General features: G+C 37.8%; 3 protein-coding genes across 7 annotated transcripts in view; 2 read left to right on the plus strand and 1 right to left on the minus strand.

Moving 5' to 3' along the window:
- Positions 1-5,716, plus strand: part of Cad96ca (tyrosine kinase receptor Cad96Ca) — a 39,034-nt gene extending 33,318 nt beyond the window's left edge. Inside the window, exons 5-8 of the mRNA XM_076829980.1 lie at positions 590-766; positions 978-1,328; positions 2,634-2,939; positions 3,889-5,716. Of these exons, the coding sequence (XP_076686095.1) occupies positions 590-766; positions 978-1,328; positions 2,634-2,939; positions 3,889-4,125 (1,071 nt within the window). The 3' untranslated portion in view covers positions 4,126-5,716. The remainder of the gene's footprint in view (positions 1-589; positions 767-977; positions 1,329-2,633; positions 2,940-3,888) is intronic.
- Positions 5,717-8,569: 2,853 nt separating this feature from the next.
- Positions 8,570-12,058, plus strand: Qm (geranylgeranyl pyrophosphate synthase quemao). 2 transcript variants are annotated; one of them, XM_076830002.1, is made up of 7 exons: positions 8,574-9,068; positions 9,447-9,601; positions 10,008-10,152; positions 10,220-10,340; positions 10,450-10,589; positions 10,647-10,749; positions 10,846-12,058. In XM_076830002.1, the coding sequence occupies exons 1-7, from the start codon at positions 8,997-8,999 to the stop codon at positions 11,076-11,078; spliced, it is 969 nt and encodes a 322-aa protein (XP_076686117.1). In that variant the 5' UTR covers positions 8,574-8,996; the 3' UTR covers positions 11,079-12,058. The 2 variants fall into 2 exon arrangements, with proteins under 2 accessions (XP_076686115.1, XP_076686117.1); XM_076830000.1 differs by having other exon boundaries at positions 8,570-9,068; positions 10,647-12,058.
- Positions 12,059-13,836: 1,778 nt separating this feature from the next.
- The window catches only part of LOC143378331 (uncharacterized), a 96,035-nt gene continuing 84,402 nt past the window's right edge, over positions 13,837-25,469 (minus strand). For 2 of the 4 annotated variants that reach the window (XM_076830024.1, XM_076830022.1), the window contains 3 exons: positions 22,609-22,748; positions 21,076-21,227; positions 13,837-16,824 (listed from right to left, as the gene is read on the minus strand). In XM_076830024.1, coding sequence (XP_076686139.1) covers positions 16,753-16,824; positions 21,076-21,227; positions 22,609-22,748 — 364 coding nt within the window. In that variant the 3' untranslated portion in view covers positions 13,837-16,752. Of the gene's footprint in view, positions 16,825-17,569; positions 18,050-21,075; positions 21,228-22,608; positions 22,749-25,469 lie in introns of those variants that run through there. The other 2 variants (XR_013088237.1, XM_076830023.1) reach the window with 2 other exon arrangements.

The raw sequence follows: 25,469 nt of genomic DNA on the forward strand, positions 1-25,469 counted from the left end.
TTAATTCCCCGACTCATTATAAACATTCAGCTGGTTGTGCACGTATGTAAAATGGTTCATCGTATTTCAAGAGGATGTATATAGGATAAATAGAACAGAAGATCAGCTATTGAATCATATCTTAGATCAGTAGCTGTTGATTTGAATATCTCGACATGATTCTGTACCCATTAGTTTCAGCGTTTTGAATCATAAAATTCAAGTGACTGCAAGGGCATCCGCAGACTTTTTCCAAAGTGGGAGGGGGGAGAGTAACTTTGAGAAACGGTCAAGTTGTCAGGCGTCGATTGGTTGCTTCTTTGATCCCATTTTGAAGCGCCAACTTAATTACAAATTTAAAATTGAAAAATATTCACTTCATCTAGTATAAACTTAATAAAGATTAGTTTTTAAAAATAAGAAATTGTTCTCAAATCGGAGGGGCAGGCCCCCGCTGCGGACGTCCATGAGCGACCAGCAAGTACATGCTTAAAAAATATAGCACCAATAAGTCACACGGAATTCACTCGGCTATGATTTATAATCTGTTAGACAGGGATTGTATTCTAAGAACTTATTAAAACAATTACGGTTTTTGGTTTCTATAAAGAAGGAACAAGCTTCAGTCAGCGTCTCGAACATATCAGACGATCCGTCTCTTGTCCTGAAAAGATGGCGTGGTCCAAAGGCTCAGAACAATCGATACGAGCCCTGGGAGAAAGAGAATCAACCTGGTGGACAAAGCAAATCAGAAGATAAATGGGAGTTCCCACGACATCGGTTGAAGGTCAGTAATTGCCTGGACCTGAAAGAGGAAATAAAAATTTTAGACACATAATTCTGCAGGAAATTTCTTCGCCTTTATTAAATTCTATGTATAGAGTTGAATAAAGCACAATGAGCATCTTTGGTATTGCTTGACACTTTGATTTCATGGTTGCTTTATTGAGAAATCAGTCTGCATCGCGCATTATCACTGCTTATTAAATTTGCCACAGGTCTTCAATATTCTTGGGGAAGGTTGCTTCGGCCAAGTTTGGAAATGCGAAGCCCTAGACATCGATGGGAAGTCTGGCGCCACGATTGTCGCCGTCAAGACTTTGAAAGAGAATGCCACGGAAAGGGAGCGGTTGGACCTAGCACAAGAGCTGAGGGTTATGAAGAATTTGGATCCGCATCCTAATGTAGTCAGGCTGTTAGGCTGCTGTACAGAACGCGAACCGATGTTCGTCATTTTAGAGTATGTAAGCGGTGGAAAGTTGCAGAGCTTCTTGAGGGCGTCCAGAGAGGAGAGGAATCATGGAGGGCCTGGGCTCACGTCCAGGGATCTGACTGGATTCGTTTATCAGGTATGGTACGATGGAATATTAAGCACAGGATAGGAAACTTAAAAATGGTTATAAAATTGTTTGCAGTTTTGCAGTTTGCACTTGCAATTCGCTGGTTGCACCAGATTAAGTACTATGTACATGTTTAGAGTGGTTTTATTCATTGAAGAGGAATGGGCCTACCTGAATCCTGTATTCATTTGTTTGGTACATTTTGACCTTTCAAAAAAAAAGGGGGAAGAAGAAAAAATTTTACATAAAAATATAAACATACAGACCATTTTTAATGGTACAAAGAAAACGGGATATTTTTTCCCCATAGGGTTAAGGGAGGTGTACACCTAGAGAGGCCTACAAACTTACGTTCTCCTAGTATTTTTTTTTTTTAGAAAGTATTAACTTTATTGCATCCGTAAATTTGTATTAATTATGTCACATCTTTGGCTATAATACTTAATTTTTGTGTTTTAAAATATTAGTCGTATAATACAGTTATAGAAGCAAAGTAGTTCCAAATGCGTCATTCTCTGCAGTGATCTGTGGCACCCACTCCTAATTAAACAAATTTTACATGAAAGGAAAAAGCAAATTAGTTTCTTAAAATATATTCACAAGTGCTGTTTCTGACGGGGCTAATTTTAAAACAGTTAATTTTTTTAAAAAATAGCAGCACTCTGAATGATACGTGCAATTTTCGGACATGAAATCTGGCCATTTTATGCATTTTATTTATCAAATAAAAAATCCGCCCGCCAAAAAAACTGCGTAAAATAGTGTACCACATAGCCACGAAAAATTGGAAATAATCGGTTGAATAGTTTTTGAATAATTGAGAGTACCGTGTTTGAAAACCAGGTTTCGCGAAAAATGCATTGATGCGTTCCTCAACGTATGGCAACACGTGAGCATACTTCATTTCTAATGTCTATATCTTCGATATTTCTACGAATTTCAGTCCCAAACTTTGGGAAAACATTATTGACATATCAAACACTGAAAACATGTAAAAAAAAGTACGATTGTTTTTTACACATCTGGGTAAAAAATGCCCCCCTTAAAATGTTACAAGAATAAAAGTTAGGAATACGATGCTGGAAAGATCATTCTCCTTGAAATCGTCTTTGAATTTCTACAGTCATCAGCATTCTTCTTATAAATAGAACCATATACCTCATTGAGCGACGAAGTCATTTATGCAAACGACGTTTTATTGAACTATTTCGAGCAGTGCGTTTTAAATCATGTAATACCATCAGACGTGGTAAATGAATGAATAACATATATCATTAATGAAAGAATCTCTGAAGGAACATTCGTATGTCGCAGATTGCCAAAGGTATGGAGTACTTGGCTTCCAAAGGCATTATACATAGAGATCTAGCAGCGAGGAACATATTGATCGACGAGAATCGCGCCTGCAAAGTCGCGGACTTCGGATTTGCTCGAGACGTGGCTGCAAATCAAATATACGAAAGGAAGTCCGAAGGGCGACTGCCAATCAGGTGGATGGCACCGGAGAGCTTGTACGACAATATATTTTCCGTGAAATCGGATATATGGAGTTTCGGTGTGCTGATTTGGGAAATCGTCACGCTAGGATCCACGCCTTATCCTGGTTTAGCCGCAGCAGAGGTACATAGTTTTATACAGCATAAAAAAATATTTAATTTTCTATATAACAATTTTTTTTATATCTACTATAGTTTTCAAGATATACTGGAAACTAGAAAATCACACATTAACCTTTAAGGGGTGTTTTCACCCCGAAGAACCGAAAATGGGGACAAACGAAAAGTTGCCTGATACTTCTATTGAGGTCCTCTATAAACTTGCGCAGCTTAAAAAAAATCGGAGTGTTCGGGGAACCGAGCTTCCCTTGTTAGATAGATTGCCCGTGAAGAATTAATAAAATTATTCCTCTGCCATTGTTTCATAAAATGAATAGCGTAAATGATATTTCGTAGGAGTTAGTAATCTCAAAAAATGACAATTTGTGAAAGTATCCTCGATATCTTTCAGCAGTCCAGCTAGTTTTATTTTAAACATTATCTGGAAAGTGAATACTATCATATTTTTAACCCTCGTACAAGGAATGCAGGATCATTCTGATCCAACTCTGACAAGGTCGATGACGATTTTACATATGTGACGGCAATGGCAAAATATAGTATAAGATGCCTAAATTGCAGTAACATTATTTGTAAAAATCATACAGGAGATGCACCTATTTTATGTACCAAATGTACCTACGTGAATATTTTTTTATGTATTTTTTTATTACGTATTTATGTGGGATTAATTCATTTTATAGTCAATTTTTTTCGCGAAACCCGTTTACTATAGAAATGTTGCTGTGGGGCAAACTGACCCTGCATTCGTCTTGCGCGGCCATATCCACCATTCGTCTTCCAAGCCTTAATAGTATTTAGTGTCAAGATAATATTTAAATGAAAACTAGCTGGACTGCGGGAAAGATACCGAGGACGTTTTGACAAATTGTTATTCTTTGAATATTTAAAGCAGATGCGTGAAGATGACGGTGGCGAATATTTGTAGGTGACGTGTGAAATTGTTGTTGCAGGTAATGCGGAGAATTAAAGAGGGATACAGGCTGGACAGGCCTGAACATTGCAAGAGAGAGCTTTATAATATTATGTATTATTGCTGGGACAAGGACCCAGCTTCCAGGCCATCGTTTAGTGAACTCGTCGGCCTAACGGAAGGTCTCTTACTCGACGAAACCGATTATATCGAATTAGATAGGTTCCCAGATCATTCGTATTACAATGTGCTGAATCTCAGTGGAGAGAAATTGTAAGCGATATACCTAAAACACCTTCGAGCTTCGACGACGATGTCCGACCTAAAGTGTGAACATTTGTCGCGATTAAAGTAACAAGCGGACTGATCAAATGAGGCATTGAGAGCGAAAACGGACTAACCCACATTTCTTTGTAAAATTCAGTTAGTGGCAATAATGTATTCCAATAGGCTGTACTAATCATATAAAATAGGAAAAATTAAATTTTTTCTCAATGTGGGTTAGTTCGTTTTTGCTCTGAATGGATCAAATTGAGTAATGAATTGGTGAAAATGTCACTTCTCAATATCCTCGCCTGATACGACTGATTTACACGGTTTCTCATCTCACAGTAATTAGCACTATGATTGGGACGACCAGAGTTGGTATGCAAATTTGCCACCTCGCTACTCAGGGGTGTCTAAATAGGTGAAAAATGGCACATGCCTTCTTTCCCCTCCATGCATTAATTTACATTTAATAGGACGAAACGAAAAGGTATTGACGAGGGAGTGATATCGATTAAACAAAAGATGATCCACGCGAGAAGAATTGGTGACCAGCTCTCTACCATTCGCATATCAACTCTGGTCGTCTCGACTCTAGGCACCATTCCATCTAAGAGCAGACCTACGCCGCGATCGATCTGCGCAGCTCCCACGGATCTAACACACGCGATTGGTCGTAGCGCTTTCCCTGCCGGTTTCCTACCGATCAACAGTATATCCCTGCGCCGAACGAGTCTACTCTTAAGTGGAATGCAGTGTAGTTCTGTAACTAAATTACGAATACTCCTGACTATACTTGTAGTTTTTTTATTATTATTAAATGCTCTTTAGTATGTATGTAAATACAAGGAATGCAATGTGCTGTAAGTTTCGTAATTTCTGAGCAGATATGTATTTTATCCTCGTAGTGGGTATTTCATAATGTGTGGCTATAATTTCGAGGGTTAGTTAGCTGTGTTTGTAACAAGATTTATTAAAACTTGAGAACAAGGTCGGATAAAACAAACATTGAAAATACTCTCTTTCATTACTCTTATATCAGATAATTTGTACCTCGAATTTATCCCCACGTACTATGAAACACCCCATATCCACTGGCGGATTTAATGGGCCCGTGGCCAAAAGGCCCCCATATCCAACTTCAAAAAAAAAATATGATGTTATCCGAACACTATATTTTTCTTTGTCCCACAATTTTCATACCACACGCGCGTAAATTTATCTTTCCCTTAAATCCGCTACCGCCCTATACCATCCAATGAACACAAGCTCCGTGCGTTTTCCATGAACAAATTAAAAGTATACTGAAAGGAATGAACGTCGTGAACTAGTCAGAGGTCGAATAAATTTTTAAGTACGAACGCATTAAATCCCAATTACAGTCGGACGTTGTTTGTATACTACAAATGGCAGCAAAGTTTACTTAAAAACTCAGAACTTCATATTAATGCAAATCGCTGAACATGAGTTAACGAAAGATTACCTTCGTTACAAATATTTTACCTATACCGATGTGAATTGTATGTATATATATATTATGTTTTTTTTTGTAAGTTATTGTATAATTATCTGTTGTAAGAATAAATCGCATTTTGCTAAAAATATAACTGTAATTGTCGCTCACGCCAGTGCAGACTGTTATGATGCAGCCTCGCGATAGCGCATGCCGGTACGTGGCCATAAAATGTCCTTTTTCTTTCAGTTTATTAACGTTGAAAAAGCTGAAATGTCAATTTATACTGCCGCTGACACGGTAACGTTGCGAGCGGGAAAACGGAATATGTAATAATTGGCAAAGTTGCGCTCGGATAGGTCGCCGAGTGTCGGCCGAGCGTCGTCCGAACGCTCACTGATTTTTCCACAGGGGCTGGAAAATTTGTGTTTTAATTATACTCGTATTTTCACAGCTATGTTTCTGCGGATGGATGTATTGATTATCATTTCGCTTTTGTTTTTATAAAGGCGAGGAGGAAAAGATATGAATTAAAATATAGTAGATATAATAGGTCGCTGGCGAACGCGCCTGCCTGCCGCGAGTCATTTGTCCGTTAATGATTAATAATGGGACAAAAGTCGCGGGTTTTGCATAAATCATCAGTTACGTGGAAATGCTTATAATTTCTTTGAAAAACGCCATCGACATTGTTTTAGCGCCCTTGAAACGTTCACCTCTCAACCTCCGAGAGTGTTTCAAAACCAAAATTAACAACAGTCAACGCGAGTGCTGGACTATAAATATATTTAAAATTTTCTTTTGGAATGACGCTTAAAAAAGTAAAACAAAAATTATCTCTATGTTCACTTATTACTTCAGAATGTGCGTTTGAAGAAGGGCCTGATTTTGGGCTGTTGAGGGTAACCTACCCCCGTAAAAGTGCTAAGTAACGATCAGTATTACTTAAAAAAAAAGATCAAATTACAGATTAAAAAGAGCACATACTTGCAGAGGGAGTATTTACATTACATTCATAAGTCAGTACGAAAAAGTTGCTTTAGTCCCGGTGCACGCGAGTGGCCTGCGTCATTTTGCAGCCGCGTGAATGTAACGTTGTGTGCCAGCAGTACATATATTTATATGGAGAGATATATAAAATATATATATTCATATTTTCCGGCAGTATTGTCGCATTGACGCGACTGCAAAATGACGCAGGCCGCTCGTGTGCACCGGGCCTTAGGGTATCGAAAAGTTATTTTTTAAAAGTTGTTTATCATATGTATATCTAAAATTGGTGTTAATATTCATTATATGTTTTGAGACGTTAGCGTGTTACATTCCCCCTGTTACAATCGCCCCGGTCTACCCTGCATATTTTCGCTTCTTCAGGTTTTAAAAATGTGGATAAAATAATAAGGTACAGAATTTTGATAGGTGTGAACAATAATAATAATAATAAAATGTAAATTTATCTAAGTCTAAGTCGCCTTTGGAGTTTGGCTCCTTTTTTAAAGACTTGAGAATAAAAATAATTATCATTGGAAATCGTGTTTTCTTAGCCTACTACATATTATTTAGTGTGCAAAGTGCGCAACCTCTAAATGAGCTGTTTATTTTGAAAGTGGCCTAAGTCCATTTGTCAATTATTTTTTGTTCATTGTAGTAACGTGTACAACTTGAAGTTAGTATTAAAAATTTATATATGAAAATTTTTTAAATATAAAATGGACTTAGGTCACTTTCAAAATAAACGGCTCAAATATTACTCAACCTTCCTAAAATGTGTCAGATATTTTTTCACACTGATAGATATCAGGGAATGAGCAAACTAACAAAGAATGTCATATTTTAATTTTCATCCTATAATATGAAACACCCTATGCAACATGCATCAGCATCTCGGTCTCCCATCTTTCCCCAGCACACCGCCCCGTGATACTTAACTTCGTGATCTAACGAGAACCGGTGTTTTCCATCACGGCTACGGCCGCTGGTGCTTAAGAATAAGTAGCGACTATGAATATCGGCCTATAACTATATCATGCGTGGAAAATGTATGCAAAACATGTGTTTAAAAATGAAACATAAAAAATTGGGGGGGGGGAGGGGGCCGAGATGAACGGATAAAACTTGGGCCCCCCAAAGTAAAATCCTGAGTGTGCCACTGGTTGTCGCAGTCACAGAACGCATCAGCACAGTCTTAATACTGGTGAGTTATTAACTGAAAATGGGTAAAATGTGGTTTCTTGGACTGCGTATTATTTTTTAGATCCGACAGGGGTGGATTTGGGAGTTTTGGGAGGGAGGGGGGTCGTAGGTCTGAGAAATAAACCAGGGACCTTTCCGACATCTTCCTGCAAAATGAAAGTGTTTTTTTTAGTAACAATTTATCATATTTTCCTTCATATTGCTAAGTCAAAATAAATATTTTTCCCTTGAGGGAGAAGCGCCCCCTCCCCCCCCTCTAAATCCGCCACTGGTTTTTACTTACAAAGGTTACCCACATAAATGCCTAAAAAGAATTACTTAATTTTGCCCTAATCAACCCCTAAGGGGGTGGTGAAAATTTGTGAAATGTGATTTCATGGATTCCTCAATATCTCTTGGGCCCGAAGCGAAGCGCGGTGGTATTTTGCTAGTCCTCCATAAATCCAGCCCAGAGTAGTGAAAACAAAAACTAACCACTTAGTAAATCGGTGGTTTAAAAAAAAAAATTTTAAAAAACTACACATCGTGCAACAACTTCGGAATAATATTTACTACCGTCCCTCACAGTCCCCCAAACGTAAAATTTATATTGTAATGCAAATAGGGAGACTTCACAGTATCTTATCAAAACTGAAAATGAATGAGGAAGTAATTGATAACTGTAATACATTCACCAGGAGTAATCCTGCCACTTAATGCGTCGAAAATAATGCCAAAATTTGCATATCGATAGGTTCGCTGCTCACGATGCAAATGTCCCGGCGGAATTAACAGGAGGGGAATAAAAGGCACCTGGGAAGACATTTTCACAGCGTACCTAACGTGCAAAAATCATTCGCACGTGCGCCTTTACGTACGTAACACTCACACATGCCTCGGTCGTCTGCATTTAAACAGCGCGCGACGGAAATCGATACTCTGAAAGCTCAGCTGCACGTATCTCCTTAACGAAGCTTCCGATTGCAAAGCCGTGATAGAGCATTCCGGATCCCTTCCGCCGCGTGGAATCTTCACGCGGTCCGGCCTGTTCAGTAATTTTAATAAAACCCGCGCATCGATATTAACTACACAGCCAGAATACTGCACGTGACTGCGTAGCAGACGACGTAACCGCAACTGGACGTTCGCTGTCACATACCTGCAATTTGTATTATTACCGGTACATCTGCTTCTCGCCTGTGTTACTGGCTAACCGCGGCAATAAGTGGCAGCGGATCAACTAAGCGGCTCCGAGTATGTCAGAACCCGCGATGGACGAGAAGAAGAACATACCTTACTCGCGGACCGGTGACAAGGAGGAAGATGAGGTTAGTTCACGGCGAATTGGGGCTACGGTTTTCGAGGTTAACGTACCTGTCAAACTGACAACGATCGAGCTCCGCGGCGTAGGGTAAACGCACCAATAAATGAACACTTAAGGCTAATGAATGAACACTATTATAAAATTATGTTTGCAGCGTGATTGACTCCACGTGCTGCAAAAATTGTTTGGATCTGAAGCAAGAAATTACAAGAAGTCTCTAATTAATTAGTTGCTTCTTTTAATAACTTATTTTACTCATTTTAATAAAAAATGTCCATTCACTGGTACGTGTTCATTTACTGGTACATCCACCCTATAATACGTTCGTTGAGAAACGACCGACCGCGCAAACGGCTGAAACGTATTATTTCTGTTCTCACAGATACTATTAGAGCCGTTTAGTTACATTCTGCAAGTGCCTGGGAAACAGATCAGGGCGAAGTTAGCGCACGCCTTCAATTACTGGTTGAATATACCGCACGATAAGCTGCGCGCTGTAGGGGACATAATACAGATTCTTCACACCTCCAGCCTCCTGTAAGTATGAGAGACGACCGAATGTAAACAGTGCGATTCCGATGAAGTATTGTTTTTAACCCTACAGTCCACACGTAAATTAAAATTACACCAATACAAACGTTGAACATCACAGGCCCGTATTCCCTAATCTAGGAATGCATGGATATTTTCGGGAAGAAGAAATTTAGACCGCGCGTAATCTATTACACTCCACCTTTATTAACGAAAATATTTAATAACGAAATGAGATATTGAAGAAATATCTCTTTAACACTACGGGCCGTCGTTACCTGAATCTTTTTCTATATCATGAGAATTGATCACTTGTGGCTGCCAGGCCCCATGCGTACACTGTGTGGTTAATAATGGTTTCACGAGACACGTTCCCGTAGCGAGCAGGAAATAATTATCCCAACGCTTGTAGGCTCGATGACATTCAGGATAATTCGGTTCTAAGAAGAGGCATTCCTGTAGCTCATAATATTTATGGAATGGCTAGTACGATAAACGCCGCCAACTATGTTCTATTTATTGCCTTAGAGAGACTAACTGCTCTGAACCATCCAGAGGTGAAGAACGTCATAAAAATATTATTTTCTCTGTTGACTTTGATTGTAATATGATCGATATTGTTAGGCGACGCAAGTGTACGTAGAACAGTTGTTAGAACTCCACAGGGGACAAGGTATGGAAATTTATTGGAGGGATAATTATATTTGCCCATCTGAACCTGCTTATAAGCAGATGACAATACGAAGTGAGTATGGAAAAAAGGCTGTGTAAACTGTACTATATACTCTGCCTCCTTAATAAGATCTTCGTTGTATTCGCAAGTGTAAAGATTACGAGCGTCGAATGTGTTGCAGAAACGGGTGGACTTTTTAATCTAGCTGTCCGTTTGATGCAGCTGTTCTCCGACTGTAAAGAAGACTTCGCGCCTTTGGCAGGGATCTTGGGGCTGTACTTTCAGATTCGCGACGATTACTGTAATTTATATCTGCAGGAGGTAAGCATTGCTCGCGAAATTCATCGACGCCGTAACGCATAACGATGGTCTTTGTAGTACGCAGAGAACAAGAGCTACTGCGAGGATCTTTCTGAAGGGAAATTCAGCTTTCCCATTATACACGCTATACAGAGTCACCCAGAAGATAGGCAGTTGATGAGTATCCTTTATCAAGATCCAGAGATAGATAATCCCGATTTAGTGTCAATCGTCTCTAAAAAAGTGCCATATTGTTCCTTCATTATTACTGGCAAAGATATTCTCAGGCAGAGAACTAAGGATATTGAGGTGAAACGGTATTGCGTTAACCTTTTAGAAAAGTTCGGATCCTTTGCCTACACGAGGACTGTGCTCCAAGAGTTGGATAAGAAAGCGCGGGACGAAGTTCAACGTTTAGGAGGAAACCCTCTGTTGCTAGAGGTTTTAAACGAATTGATGAACTGGGAGCATCAAGATGCTCAGCAGAAACCTAGGAAAGCTACATGTTAAGTTTCGTTATACTTTTCCGTGCTTTATATATGTACATATCTAACGTGTGTATGATTTATTCGTCACATACGGTTTCTGAATACTAAACATTTCATTTCCGATGCGTAACGTTCATGAGAGGAAGAAAATTGTCGGTGGTGCATTTCAGTCGCCTTATTCTATAAAAACAATAAAGTACGGATAGTACACTTTACTATAGCACTTACATAAGAAATTTGGAACGCTATTTTTTAAGGAGAATATGCAAGTAATGTTTAGTAGCCAAAACACGGCAGGCTGTTTAAAAAGTAAGATACCATCCGAGCGTTTAAGCAGAAATTTGAATGTTACCATACTATATGCTTTTACACATTCAGGCAACAGTAATTTGACTTGGGCATGCAAGAATGGAGATACGTTCAAATGTTATAAGATAATAATTTTCAGTATGTAAATATTCTCGATTATACAAAATTATACTATATTGAGAACTACTTTAATATTCTGTCGGAAATAGTACAAATTTAGGCTACTATTTTTATTACATATGAAACTTAACGTTTTAAGTGCATTCCTTATGTTTTTTTTTAAATGTATTCCGTAAAGAACCGTGTTATTGAAATTTGTGAATTACCGATGATGAGAAGCTCGACGAATTTAATTTGCGAGAATTGGTTTTCTCCTTACGCGAATGGATGGAAAGAACGCGATCGTGCCTGTAAGGGAACGGACGCTACTTGATTAAATGAGTTCCTTGAAACGATAGGCGATTGCGTCTTTGTGAAATTTTATTACCAACCACTGGTGTACAATAATTTAGTAATACGTTGTATGATATATTTAATATCCATGTTGTTTGTATCGAAACCTCTTCCTATTGATTTGTACGTCGTGTGATCATACGCTGTATGAAAATTCATAATGTGATAGAACATGTATTGTTACATATAAAACCATTTGTAATGAATATACATATATTATATGCCTGCAGTAAATCTAAACGGATCGTTTGTTATTCATTGGGTCGATCACAATCCCCTCTACTAATTTCTTCATGCACAGCACTGTATACAATTATGCAAATAATAGCGAATTCTAAATTTACTTCAGACACGCAATTATCCTTCGAGTTAAAAACTTTATATTTGAGTAATGAACGTGTTCCGCAATAGTCGCACGTTGCAAAAAATATAAAGTCTTCTAAATGGATATATTCTCTTACCTTGAAAATAAATCGTGCATTATAATGTCAGGTGCGGCACATAGATATAAATATTATATTCAGGGACAAAACTAAAAAGGGACGAGGGGGGTGCGTCTGCCCCGGGCGCCGATTTGCAGGGGATGAAAAACGAGAAATCTTCGCAGAGAAAAGACGGTTTTGATAATTTTGGAAATTTTATTCAAATTTATATATTACGTTGTTTCATTGGGAATAAATACACAGTTTATGGAGAAGTAATTAAAATTTATCTGTTTAAAATCTGTTCAGCTGTTATCAAACAGCAAACAAATTAGGGTACCTGCAATGTATTTGAAAAATACTTATAATAAACACGTTTATTATAAGTATTTTTTATGTAAAGTGTGAACCCAAAGGTGGGCAATATGAGGGGGTAAAATTTGAGGGGAGGACGCCAAACAGAATCCCCGCCCCCGGGCGCTTTGCAACCTATTTAGTTTCGTCCTTGATTATGTTTTTCGGAGGTAGTCCTTCAGTATCTAGTGTCAGAAAATTACGGCCGATTATCAGCGGTGCTGTACATGGTTGGCGCCAAAATCGAGGAAAGCTACTCGATACCGATTCAAACAAATCACTTTTATTCCCTCCCTTTCATTCGACCAAGCGAAAATATAAATAAACACGCATTCACCCAATCGTTAACAGGCGTCGTTTTACATCGACGTGTAAAAACCTATTTCGCACCGAGACACAGGAAATAATCACGCTCTTCATTGAAATCGCAAAGCTACTCGAACAGCTACTCTAGGCTCTATGTGCTATAGTTACTTTTACAATTTATTACGCTTTTATAAATTAATATTACGTTCGTAAAACCAGGTATATCTTTGGAAATATATCACATACTCTATTTACTTATACTGCCGGTCGTAAATTTGAGACTGCCTTCTTCTTCGCTGTTAAATTAAAAAAAAACGACACACGAAAAACACCAATTACCATTGAGATAGAATGTTCATTAAACGAGATGGTAATTGATTTGCATATGAAGTAGCTAATATTTCAATAAGGTGAATGTTCCAATTTCTGCTGATTTAAGAGGTAATTCGTCGTAAAGAAGGTGTAAAAAATTTGTTTGTGATGAAAATTTGCAGAGTAATTGATTAATTCTTTAATATTATTATTCAACCATATATCAACCAATTCAGAAACTATTTAAGAAAGACATTTCAAGATACTTAACTATTAGTAATTTGTAATTAAATATTTAGTGCTCTAAATGTCCGTATTTCTGCTGATGAAAAATAGCGATGTATGTATTGCCCCAAGCGCGTGCAACACTCGTGTAAATGTTTAAATAATTTAGAATTATTTTCTTGCAACTGTAGTACAAACGTAACGCATATAATACAGTAAGAAAAATACGAAATGAGCAGAAATGGAGACGAGCAGAAATTGGGACGTTCACCTTAAATAATCGGCTTATTCCACCATTCAATTGTTTGAATAGGTACCTGCATATGTATTTTTTTTAACAATGATGCTGATACTGTTAATATATATATATATATATATATATATATATATATATATATATATATCTGTCTTATAGTTTTGTGATATTAAATTAAATAAATATATGATATTCCATTTCAGGAAACGGTCAAAGTGGACTTGAAATCAGCTTAAAAATCTCCTTTGCTGCTATAAGATTTTACGTACCTACATAGAAGAAATAGTAAATTTCCTAATTTACAATTCTACGCTTCGTCGATTTTATTACCGTTTAGCAATTCTTTCAAATGGAACTTGCGAAATAATGCCCAGATTAATAATTGCTAAAGCAAGAAGTGTGCTAAAGTAAAGAAGAACACTTTTCGACGAGTTCGAAACATCATTGAAAATATTTTCCAAAAAAACACAGTGTCTTAAAAGATATACATATATATTATGTAAGTGCATCTGGTCTCTTCTTCCTTTCATCTACCTGTTTGCAGTTATTATCAGTTACACCATATTCTCATTAATTAATTCCCTTGTATGCTCCCGGATTAATCATACAAGCTAAGTTCCAACGCGATGGATTTGCATAATTAATTAAATACAGCGATTGTAATGATGTATATTTATACCTTGTTTAAACTTCACAGTTCTGAATTCATTAAAATGATTACCGAATTTAATAACCAATCAAGCCACGGCTTATTTACATTCATGGTACATAAAGTCCCTTCAACTTCAATTTTTAAACATTACACTCAACGCAAATTTGTTGCCATTAAGAGGTACTTTCTTCTAAAAGGCCAATTTTTTTGCCAGTCTTTAAAGACAATGCACAAAAAAACCACACAGTTTTCACCGATGAGCACTATCCACACGTATTTATTAACACTTCGCTTAGTTGTAAAAAAAATTCAGTCATATATAATAATAATTAATGGAGATATGGGTCATCTCGTAAAGTGTGTGCAAAAAAAAGTTGCCTCATGGTACACACGATTCCAGCTGTTCCACTGATCCAAAACAAAAAACCAAAAGGATTCTTAATCAGCAAGAGTGTGGCTATAGCCCGTAGCAGATTTTTGAGAAAAAATTAAAAATTCACAAAATGGCAGGACTTTTAATTTAAAACTCATTTTTTCCGTGTTTATTTTTCGTCTTTAAACGGCGTTAAACTGGTGAAAAAAATTATTTCGCCTTGATTCTGCTACCGACTAGAATTAAATGTTTTCTGAAGGTGTACGAAAAAGATGGACTAGTTTGGCCCACTAGAAGTTGAAATATCATGTGTACCGTCATGATAAATACCGTTTTGAGAAAAACCCCTATCTTCATTAATTATTATTATATAATAATATATATGCCTGATTTTTTTTACTACTTACTGAAATGTTAGCAAATACGCGTGGATAATGCTAATCGGTGAAACCTGTGTAGTTTTTTTGTGCACCGCCCCTAAAAAAGGCAAAAAATTAGCCTTCTAGACGAGAATACCCTCTTAAGGGGACTAGGCAGTCAGCTCGCTCGAAAATCAGGTATTTTTTGCGAATTAATTACAAGGAGATGAATACAAATTGTGACTAGTACTTTTGTGCAAAGTTTGCTAATACTATAAACAGTAAAAAAAAAATATTTGAATAATATATACATACGTATGACAGCGCTACAATTTCGCTACAAATCTTATAAAAGCCGCTGTAATTTTGCAGTGATTCTGGCCGTAAGAAATTGAATTGTGAAATATCCTCTGAAATTGATACTTTACCCAGACCCCCATTCTGCCCTGAACCTATTGAAAAAGAAAAAAACTCAAAAGTCATAAAAATGGCGGCTGTAAAACGGCAAATTTTAAAGAAACTTGATTTTTCGCCAGGGAAAAGAGCCATTTCATTTTTTTTTTGTCAAAGCAGAAGTTTTCACAGACTTACCCTTAGGTTCAGGTCGTAACTAGACATGTTTCACATATGCCGAATTTTTTTCAAATCGACTTGTACCTCCGTCTTTTCAAAAGAGGAATTAGTCTACCTGCGTGTGCGCAGAAACGGTTTATGCCGCGCTCGACCTTTTCGGCTGTAAAATCCTTAATTGTGCGAATTTTAACACAAACCAAACGGCATTTTACTCGTGAAGGGTGGTACTTTCGAAAAATACAAAACAACAACAACAAAAAATCGAATTTCTGACTGCCTAGTCTCAATGAAACACTGAACAGAAGTCTCCCAGAAAGGAGTTCTTAATCAATGAAAATAAATTCCCTTCAAACTTACGTTCGGCAGTATACGCGCTCGCAGACGGTCGCGTGGCTACATCGAGATCGCCCCCACCTCAATCACAAGACCCACTCCCATTCGCGACCTCCTTCGTGTACGGCCAGACCTTTAAAACACCTAAGATTAGAATAGAAACTTTACCTGAAGCTTTCGTACATGGAATTCCTAACGCTGGGTGTCATCGGGTCGCTACTGAACAAACGCTACAACGCTTCCGCGTACATTTATCAAAAGGAACTCTAAACGATCTAAGGCCGACTTAAACACAGCCCCCTCGGAGCAACAGTCTACAAAACTCCAACCAGCGAGCGGCCTCGGGGTCGTAGAAAATTCGAGCTGGAACGAAAAAATCGCGAGTCTCAAGGGAAGCTCTCCACTCCGCGCGTCTCCCTGCCCGCCTTTGATCCCGACCGAGCTTTCGAGACCGTTCCACGCCGGAGCGCGGGTCTCCCCCGTCGCGGAACCTACCCCGAAGAGTTCAGTGTTCCCGGAAACTTTCGCGCGAGCTTCCCAAACGCGGCCCTCTTCCCTTGCGATATTACGTCCCCGCTACCAAGTCGCCCGCGATCCTTTCGCGCGAGCCGGACGAAGCCCGAAATCTTGCCACCGGAACACCGAAACCAGTCCCGCTTCCTCCACCCGGCAGTATCAAGGACTAAGATAACGTCGCTATCTGACATGTCCTCTGTTCGGGTTCACTGTCCTCGTCGGATTCGCTCGCCCACGAGGGCTGACGCTCGTGTCATATTTCCCCGTCGCTGTCCCCCATCCGTCCCGTTGGCCCCGAGACGCCGTCATCCAGCACTTCCGTCACCTTGTACATACCATGCTCACTCTTAGAAATCTCGTCTCGTTAGGCGGTTCAACGGGGGCAGTTGCCCGGGAGGGCGGGAAAGAAACGAGGGGTCGCGTCTTGGTCATCCGAAGAATGTTCCCACGGGTAGGTAATGGGACGGGGAACTAAGAGGGAGGAGGTTGTGTCTTTTTAACCGACTTCAGAAAAGGAGGAGGTGTAGATTCGACCCGTTTGTATTTCTTTCTTTCCTTTTTTTAGAAGAAATATTAGGTACCATTTTTCACCAACAACCCCGCGAACCCTTACTCACAGATTGGAACGCAATTTTGTGGGGTTATAGAGTGAGACAACGCGAGTTTGCAGCGCTCATCGAACCAGTAAATTTTCGTTTGAAAGATTGTTTCCGTCGAATTGTACTTTAGGAGTTGCACGCGGAAAAGTGGGAGTGCCTGTTTGACTTTGACGATAGTTTGTACACCCTTAAAGGGCGATAGGGTAGGAGTGAAACGTACCGTTGTTCTTGTCTTGAGCCACTCAATGAACCCACAAAATTGCGTTGCAATCGGTGAGTAAGGGTTCGCGGTGTTCCCTTGTAAGTGTGAGATGGAAACGGAGAGCGGCTGGACACTTTGAGTGGCCTAGGGTTTTTGAAAAATTCCCCTTGAAGGGCATGCCACTCTGGATCGATGGCTTGTCCCTGTCGCCGCTGTCCCTTCGCTCATCCTCAGTCTCTCGCACTCGTCGTGGTGACTACAAAAGAAGTAGTAGGAATAAAAATGTACTTTTAATGAAACAGGGGAGCTGGATTTATAACGGGGCAACGCTGTATAAGACTCATCCTCGGTGTTGTGCCACTGTCTCGTTCGCAGAGACTCTTTTATTGTTTTAGAAAAGCATTGACGTCAAATAGCTGGAGGTGAGGAGGTCGTGGGAAGATAAACGTGATCGGCGTTGATCATAAACTGCTATTAAACTTTCCTGTGTTGATTCGCTGCGTGAGAAATGTCGTTCGGTGTGAACCGCGTTGTAACGAATTTTACTGCTGGGAAATCCAGGCAGCTGAATAAAGACGCTTCGCGAGTTCACGGAGGGGAAAGTAATTGCAGCTATGGAAAGATTGCTTCAGGAGCATTTCGCGATTCATTACCGCTTGAAAGGTACGAGAAAAATTTGCAGGTACAATGGGCATCGCGCAGTGAATCTTCAGGAGAGGAGGAGTGTGTGCTCAGCTCTTCCTTTCAGGCTGAAAAATGAAGCGTGTTTGAATCGAATTGTTACGAGGAGCAACGCGCGGATGAGAAATGATCGCCACGGAAGGTGGGGCATAACTTATGGTGCAGCCGAAAAGCAAGTGTTTCCTTATGTAAAAATAGGTCGATGATCTAGAATTAATTTCCCTCCCGCGAGACAAGCTATTCGGGAATACGTATTGCGAGGCAAATTATTTTGAAGACGCTTGTACATCGCTGTCAAGTTGTAATAATGTATTCTACGAATTTGAGAATTTCTGTGAAAGTTATAAGAACTTTTAAAAGTACAGAGTTCTTCGCAACATTTTATTATGAATTATTACGAACATTAGTTTGGAAATGTGGGCATTATTATATAGAAGCTGCAGAAAGTAAGTGCGAAGAGGGTAAGGAGGAACTCGGGGAAATAGAACCAAAAGAATATTATAAAAGAGTGATAGGAACTTCCAGGAGCGAATTTGAAGATTTGGTGCTCCTAGACTAATAATAAGCGCTTCCGCCCCTTCCGCGAAATATCATCAAATATGATAATTTAAAACAGTTGAGGCAATTTCAAAATTAATTTAATATAGTTAGTCATATCTGAATCATTGCTGATTCGCTATATGAAAGAAAAAGCGAATTGTTTTTAAAGCTGTCTCAAGCCTCTGTGTTTAAACCCTTCCTAATTTCTTTTGCTGAAAATTTGTCGCCCCCCAAAATTGTTCGCTCCCTAAAATTTGTAATGCCCCAAAAATTTTCGCTCACTAAAATTTGTTATGCCCCAAAATTTTATGGTTCCTAAAATTTGTTATGCCCCAAAATTTTATGATCCCTAAAATTTGTTATGTCCCAAAATTTGATGCTTCCTAAAATTTTCCCTTCCCCAAAACTTGCCGCTTCCCTAAATTTGCCGCCCGCCAAAATTTTTCGCTCCCTAAAATTTGTTATGCCCCAAAATTTTTCGCTCCCTAAAATTTGTTATGCCCCAAAATTTTTCGCTCCCTAAAATTTGTTATGCCCCAAAATTTTTCGCTCCCTAAAATTTGTTATGCTCCAAAATTTTTCGCTCTCTAAAATTTGTTATGCCCCAAAATTTTATGATCCCTAAAATTTGTTATGCCCCAAAATTTTATGATCCCTAAAATTTGTTATGCCCCCAAAATTTTCGCTCCCTAAAATTTGTTGTGCCTCAAAATTTTTCGCTCCCTAAAATTTGTTATGCCCCAAAAATTTATGATCCCTAAAATTTGCAGCTCCCCAAGCTTTGGGCCGCAGCTTACTTAGCCTATACCCAAATCTACCCCTGGGAACTTACGTGGGGAACAAGTATAGGATTGTGAAAATATTATTAACAAGTACATAATTAGTAGAGTCGGAGGGAATCATATTATCTGTCGGATGACCTACTACGCAGACAGGGGAGCATAAAGGTAAAACCCTCTAAATAATTGCAAAGGTTCCGAACGTTCGGGAGTATGGACAGGGCATAATTATAGTACAAAGTGCTAGGATGAGTTACAAAAGACCACAGAGAGTTCGTTTATTTACTGTGCAGCTGTGTTTTTACCTGTCCAGTGGGATGGGCGAGCTCTCGAAATCGTGCTAACGAGAACGAAAAGTTAACTTGTTACCGAGGTTTAATGGTTATATGTGTATAACCGTGGTTAGGGAACATTCAATATTGTTCCTCCACTGCAATAACAGCCAATTACTTTAACAGTTTCTGTATTATACAAGGTTATCGTTCGAAATCAGTGTTATAAAGTGCTCACAGATTCGAAGACAATTTAAAGCAGAAGGAACTATAAAAAGACCGCGAAACTTAGATAATATTCCGTTAAAAAAAATATGAGAATTTATTATTCAGAAAGATTGCGAAACTACTTAGTGCATAGGAGAAATGTGATTTAGCTTCCATTTTCTGATTTGCAAATGAGCATTCTTTATGATAAAATTATTTAATCGGGGTCCCATTGTATTATATTTATCTTTAGAGATACATATACCTAGGTGATAAAGTAAGTCAAGTAGGATATTTATTTTCATGCTTGGTCACTCTTCTGATACGCGTTTTTTAAGCGGCGGTGTTTAGCAACAAATTACCCACTGGACAGGTTAAATGTGCATGAAGCGGTTATGCCACCTTGTGACGCTCAAAACAGCACCAAATTTCTAGAATTTTTTTTATGATACTATGAGATTGAAAATTATTTCTATACCTCTTATGTTTAGGGCATGTATTAATGAATATATTATATAAATATTGCGCAGAAATATTGAAAAAAAATGGCCGAGCTATGTGTAATTCTGTCCTCATGATAATTAATTCAACACAAATCTCGAATGATCCAGAAATCAAACATGCCAGACTCCTTTTCACACAAGACACTTCTGTGGTCCTCAACTAATTTTGAATAATTTTTAATATATATATATAATAAACATAACGCTAAATTAACTAAAAAAAATAGGAAGAAATAGATCTTTAAGTACAGTCACTCACATATTTGTCCAAGGAATATTGCAACATTGGTTCGACCGCATTATGAGTGTAGCCTTATTTATTGTATTAAAATTATAGCTACTTCATGAGATTTATTAATTCAGTCATCAAGCATTAAAAGCAAGATAGTGACTTTCGCAATTAGTTATTCTTCCTAATTTATGCGAACAAACTTCTGAGTCACTGTATACTGAAAATATTATTTGCAATATGTACTTTTACATATGTTATTTAATTTCTATCTCTACTATTTTATCCTTTCTGTTTTCCTATATGTGTTTATGTTTTTTATCTTCTTGCTATTCTTCTTAATCATCTACTGGTGCAATAAAGAATTAGCATTATTATTATTATTATTTCGTGACCCCCAACAGTGTCTCGTGTGTAAAGTTTCTTGGAGTTACACGCCTCACCCCGCGCCTCAACTAAATCTTATTTTCAGCTCGACTGTATCTACCGTGTGTTACGTTTTCCGTTAATTTCGTAACATATACGTATTTAACGAAACTGCACGTTTTACCCTCGTCCACTTACCAGAACTTCCTCGAAACGATCGTAATTCTCGGGCCTCGTGTTCAGCAGGCTCTCGCCCACCGAATCCGTGGCATTGCTCATCTGGCAGGAGACGCGGCTCCCTAAAGCGCTGGATGCAATATGCAGCAAGGATAGCACTGCCAAGAGTCCGGCTGCAGATGTAAAAACAGAGCGGGATTAACAGGGAATATTTCTTTTACCCGGGAGCTATTTCGACGTTATTACTTAGTGACGAGCTACAGCGACCCGTCCGTGCGCGTATTAAATCTTTAATATGTATATTCACAGTACGAACCGTTAAAATATTAATGAGTAAAAATGGTTAACATTATATTTAATATTAAATCTCGTATTATATTAGATCACTTTTCTCTTTCTCTTGCTATTTCAATTTTTTGTATCGTAGGTATTAAATTTTGCTCCGTTTAAAACGGAAAAATATTCATGTCTGCAGGTTTCTTTTTCTCCTAAAAATAATCATATAATCATTTTTTAGGAGAAAAAGGAACCTGCAGACATGAATATTTTTCCAAAATTCTTTTACAGTTGTGTTTGGTTAATCATCAGACAACTATCCCGCACCCAGGCCAACTGAAAATTCAAATTTAAATTTTCGCCTGTATAGTATGATTATGTAATCATTTTTAAGAGAAAAAGGAATCTGCAGACATGAATATTTTTCCAATTTTTTTTTACAATTGTGTTTGGTTAATCATCAGACAACTATCCCGCACCCAGGCCAACTGAAAATTAAAAATTAAATTTTCGCCTGTATAGTATGATTATGTAATCATTTTTAGGAGAAAAAGGAATCTGCAGACATGAATATTTTTCCATTTTTTTTTACAATTGTGTTTGGTTAATCATCAGACAACTATCCCGCACCCAGGCCAACTGAAAATTAAAAATTAAATTTTCGCCTGTATAGTATGATTATGTAATCATTTTTAGGAGAAAAAGGAATCTGCAGACATGAATATTTTTCCATTTTTTTTTACAATTGTGTTTGGTTAATCATCAGACAACTATCCCGCACCCAGGCCAACTGAAAATTAAAAATTAAATTTTCGCCTGTATAGTATGATTATGTAATCATTTTTAGGAGAAAAAGGAATCTGCAGACATGAATATTTTTCCATTTTTTTTTTACAATTGTGTTTGGTTAATCAACAGACCTATATCCCGCACCCAGGCCAACTGAAAATTCAAAATAAAATTTTCGCCTGTATAGTATGATTATGTAATCATTTTTAAGAGAAAAAGGAATCTGCAGACATGAATATTTTTCCAATTTTTTTTTACAATTGTGTTTGGTTAATCATCAGACAACTATCCCGCACCCAGACCAACTGAAAATTCAAATTTAAATTTTCCCCTATATAGTATCGCTCCACCCTATTGCCTAATAGAGCAGCGAAACGAAACGCGATGGTCTCGTTTCGGTCGGTCACTTGAAACGATCACGAGGACTTGACTGCCTCGAAACGCGTATACAAAGTGTATGTGTTTAAGTTATCCAGTTTGCCAAGTTACCCGCAACGTAGGACAACCAGAGGCTGTGCGGCTTCCATGCCAAAATGCAAGATAGTGGCAGATAAAGCAGCGCTCTCCGCCAACCCCTCGTTATCGCCAGGACTCCCGACCAGCAGCACGAACAAAGAGACTCGTCGTTCCTGAAACAAAATGCACGGTTTTATCGGGCTCCCATGACGTTCGGTTCAGGCAGCGGTGGATGTTTTTTCAAATTCTCCGAATTTATTGCTACACAGCTCTACTGGAACAAAGGGTCGATAGTTTTTTAATGGGATGGATATCGTACAAAAGTTATCACCGACACGAAGTTGAACTATTGTTTCGTAGATACCACGAACCCCGAACGCCATATCGCTGCCGAAACGAATTTGGTTTGCGGTTTAACAACTACCCGGTGCGTTCACTTCGACTGATCCAAATTGGAGTGAAATTGGATTAACCAGAAATAGGACGTCGCGCAGAGTTTTTGTGGATGTTTGGAGCAGGAGACGAGGAAGCTTCCAAGAAAGTGTTCTCCTCTGCGTGGATCAGGTTTGATGAGGAAGCAGACAGAGTGATGCAGAGTTTAGGTGACGCGAGGAATGTTTTTGGGTTGAAGTGGAAATATTTGCGCTGCAGGATAGTGCTTGACTAGCAGGGCTCGGTTCGTTGCACCTGTTGAGGCTTTGTTAGGAGTAATAAGGTGTTTTAAAGTGGAAACGGGGATGTAGGTTTTAAATTGATCACGTGGCTGAGGGAAGTTGCACGCTGAACAAGCGATTTTGTACGTGTATGTATTGTTATCCAATAAGAAAGGCCTCAGTGCCAAAAGTCAATTTCAAGAAAATTATCTGTAAACGTTGCGAAGTTAGATATTTTTTATACGTAGTGAAGTTGTTGCGAAATTGTCTATAATATTTAAAAATTTGATGTATCTCCTTTGTAGTTGCATTATTACAATCGGAATTAGGTAATAAATTAATCAGTGGAATTTATTTTGATTATAGCCCTCTCAGGCTCTTCTTGCATAAAATGGAGAAATGTAGAAAAAATGTTTTTTAATATTATTTTTTATTATTTACTTAATATTTGCATAATACTTGAAGAAATATAGTCATAAAAATAGTCACAGATCGCGTCGTGTTCAGGTTGATGTATGTTTGGCTTAGATACGAGTTATAGTTGGCCAGCATCGATTCACAAAATTAAAAGATACGGGAATGAAATTTATAGGGCATATGTAGAAAAAAATTAGGAATCATGCAAAAAGGGCCTGAGTGTCCCGAGGCGGTTCTTGCATCCAATAGTACAATTGACTTGTAGCCATGTGGTCCGGATAATTCATAAAATACTAAGTAAATACTTATTTTGAATTGATTCTGGAAAATGTGGAATCCAGTGGCGACTAATACCTTAATAGTCATTGCCTAAGTACTTATTTGTACCCACATTTCTGGACAGGATTGATAAAATTTTTTTTTAAGTAATATAATGGGACTTAATAATTAACTTAATTATTGAGATATACACGATGATGAAGACAATGTTTATCTTGATGTACACAGGGAATCATTTTCTGCGAATTTTTTTCACGAATTAAATCGATTAAAGACATGCTCGTCGAAGAGTGCGTTTAAATCGTTCGCGAAGAGTTGATGTTATTTTTTTAAATTATTGTTAAATGCTGCACAGAATCATACGTTTTAGTCTTGCGTCGGGCAATATTCGAACTGACAGTTTTCAATTGCAGGCGATTTAACTGCATCGATTTGCAGCGCATCCATTGAAACGGAGATTACTATCCATTGGCATGAAAGTAAAGTGATTTGTCTACAGAACTTGTTAAAAATTGAAATTAACGAAGATCGGCAAGATTCGTGATACTTTCACACGAAATGTCATTGCATCAATACTGGTATATATTATATTTTTATATATTACGAATAGTTGTAAATTTTTTAATTTAATCCGAAAAATCTGTGCCGTTATTGTAAAATATAAAACTTGTACTTTCTGGCATTGCTGTGGGTAGTTTTAGCTTTCAAAGTATTGTAAATAAAAATTGAGCAAAAATATACAACACTTAGAATTTTGTAGATATTTCATTTTATTTAATACCCGAATGTGAAATTATTTTCTGAATGTATTCGATATGGTAAAAACGCAATGCAAATAATTGTGTTGAGATTGGATTGGATGGTCTGACAAATATTATAAATATTGTTGTAACGCATTACCCATTTGTATAATTTGTTTTACAACGCTTTTAATGGATTCATTAACCTTTCCAAGTTTATTTTTCCATGTCCGCGTATCGTGCATTTAATAAAGTTTACATGCCAGCTTGAATAAAAACCGCCGCAATGTTTAAAACGGCTAATAAAAACGAGTTAATTATAGTTCCTTAATTATACTTTTAATCCAGGCTTTCCAATGAAAGGAATGAAAAGAAGATTAAATAATACAAATTAAACGAAACTGAATTTTCTGTCGTACGTATTCCTAGCACGTTTGCTAATCAGCTTTCGCGAAATGTTTTATTTTACTGTTAAAAAAAAATTGAATTTAGTACTGAAGCGCTAAAATATTCCATACAACTGTAAATTAAAAGAAGCTACATTGCACTTAAATTGTTAACGGCATTGGTGGATATTAAAAAATATCAGAATTTGAAAAAGCGATTTCGTTCATTCGTCGCGAAATGTTCATTATCAAACCCAACTGTTTTCAGAGGTTGTTTATTAGTTAATTTACGTTATGTTCCATATAGATCGTAGCATTTTGATGGCGCGCGTTGAAAATTGTATTCAAACATCCCTATAAAATAAAATAAAATAAAAATAATGAGAAAATAAAAATAACATAGATAATTGCAATGCATC

The sequence above is a fragment of the Andrena cerasifolii genome, chromosome 1, assembly GCF_050908995.1.
Source record: "Andrena cerasifolii isolate SP2316 chromosome 1, iyAndCera1_principal, whole genome shotgun sequence".
NCBI lineage: Eukaryota > Metazoa > Arthropoda > Insecta > Hymenoptera > Andrenidae > Andrena > Andrena cerasifolii.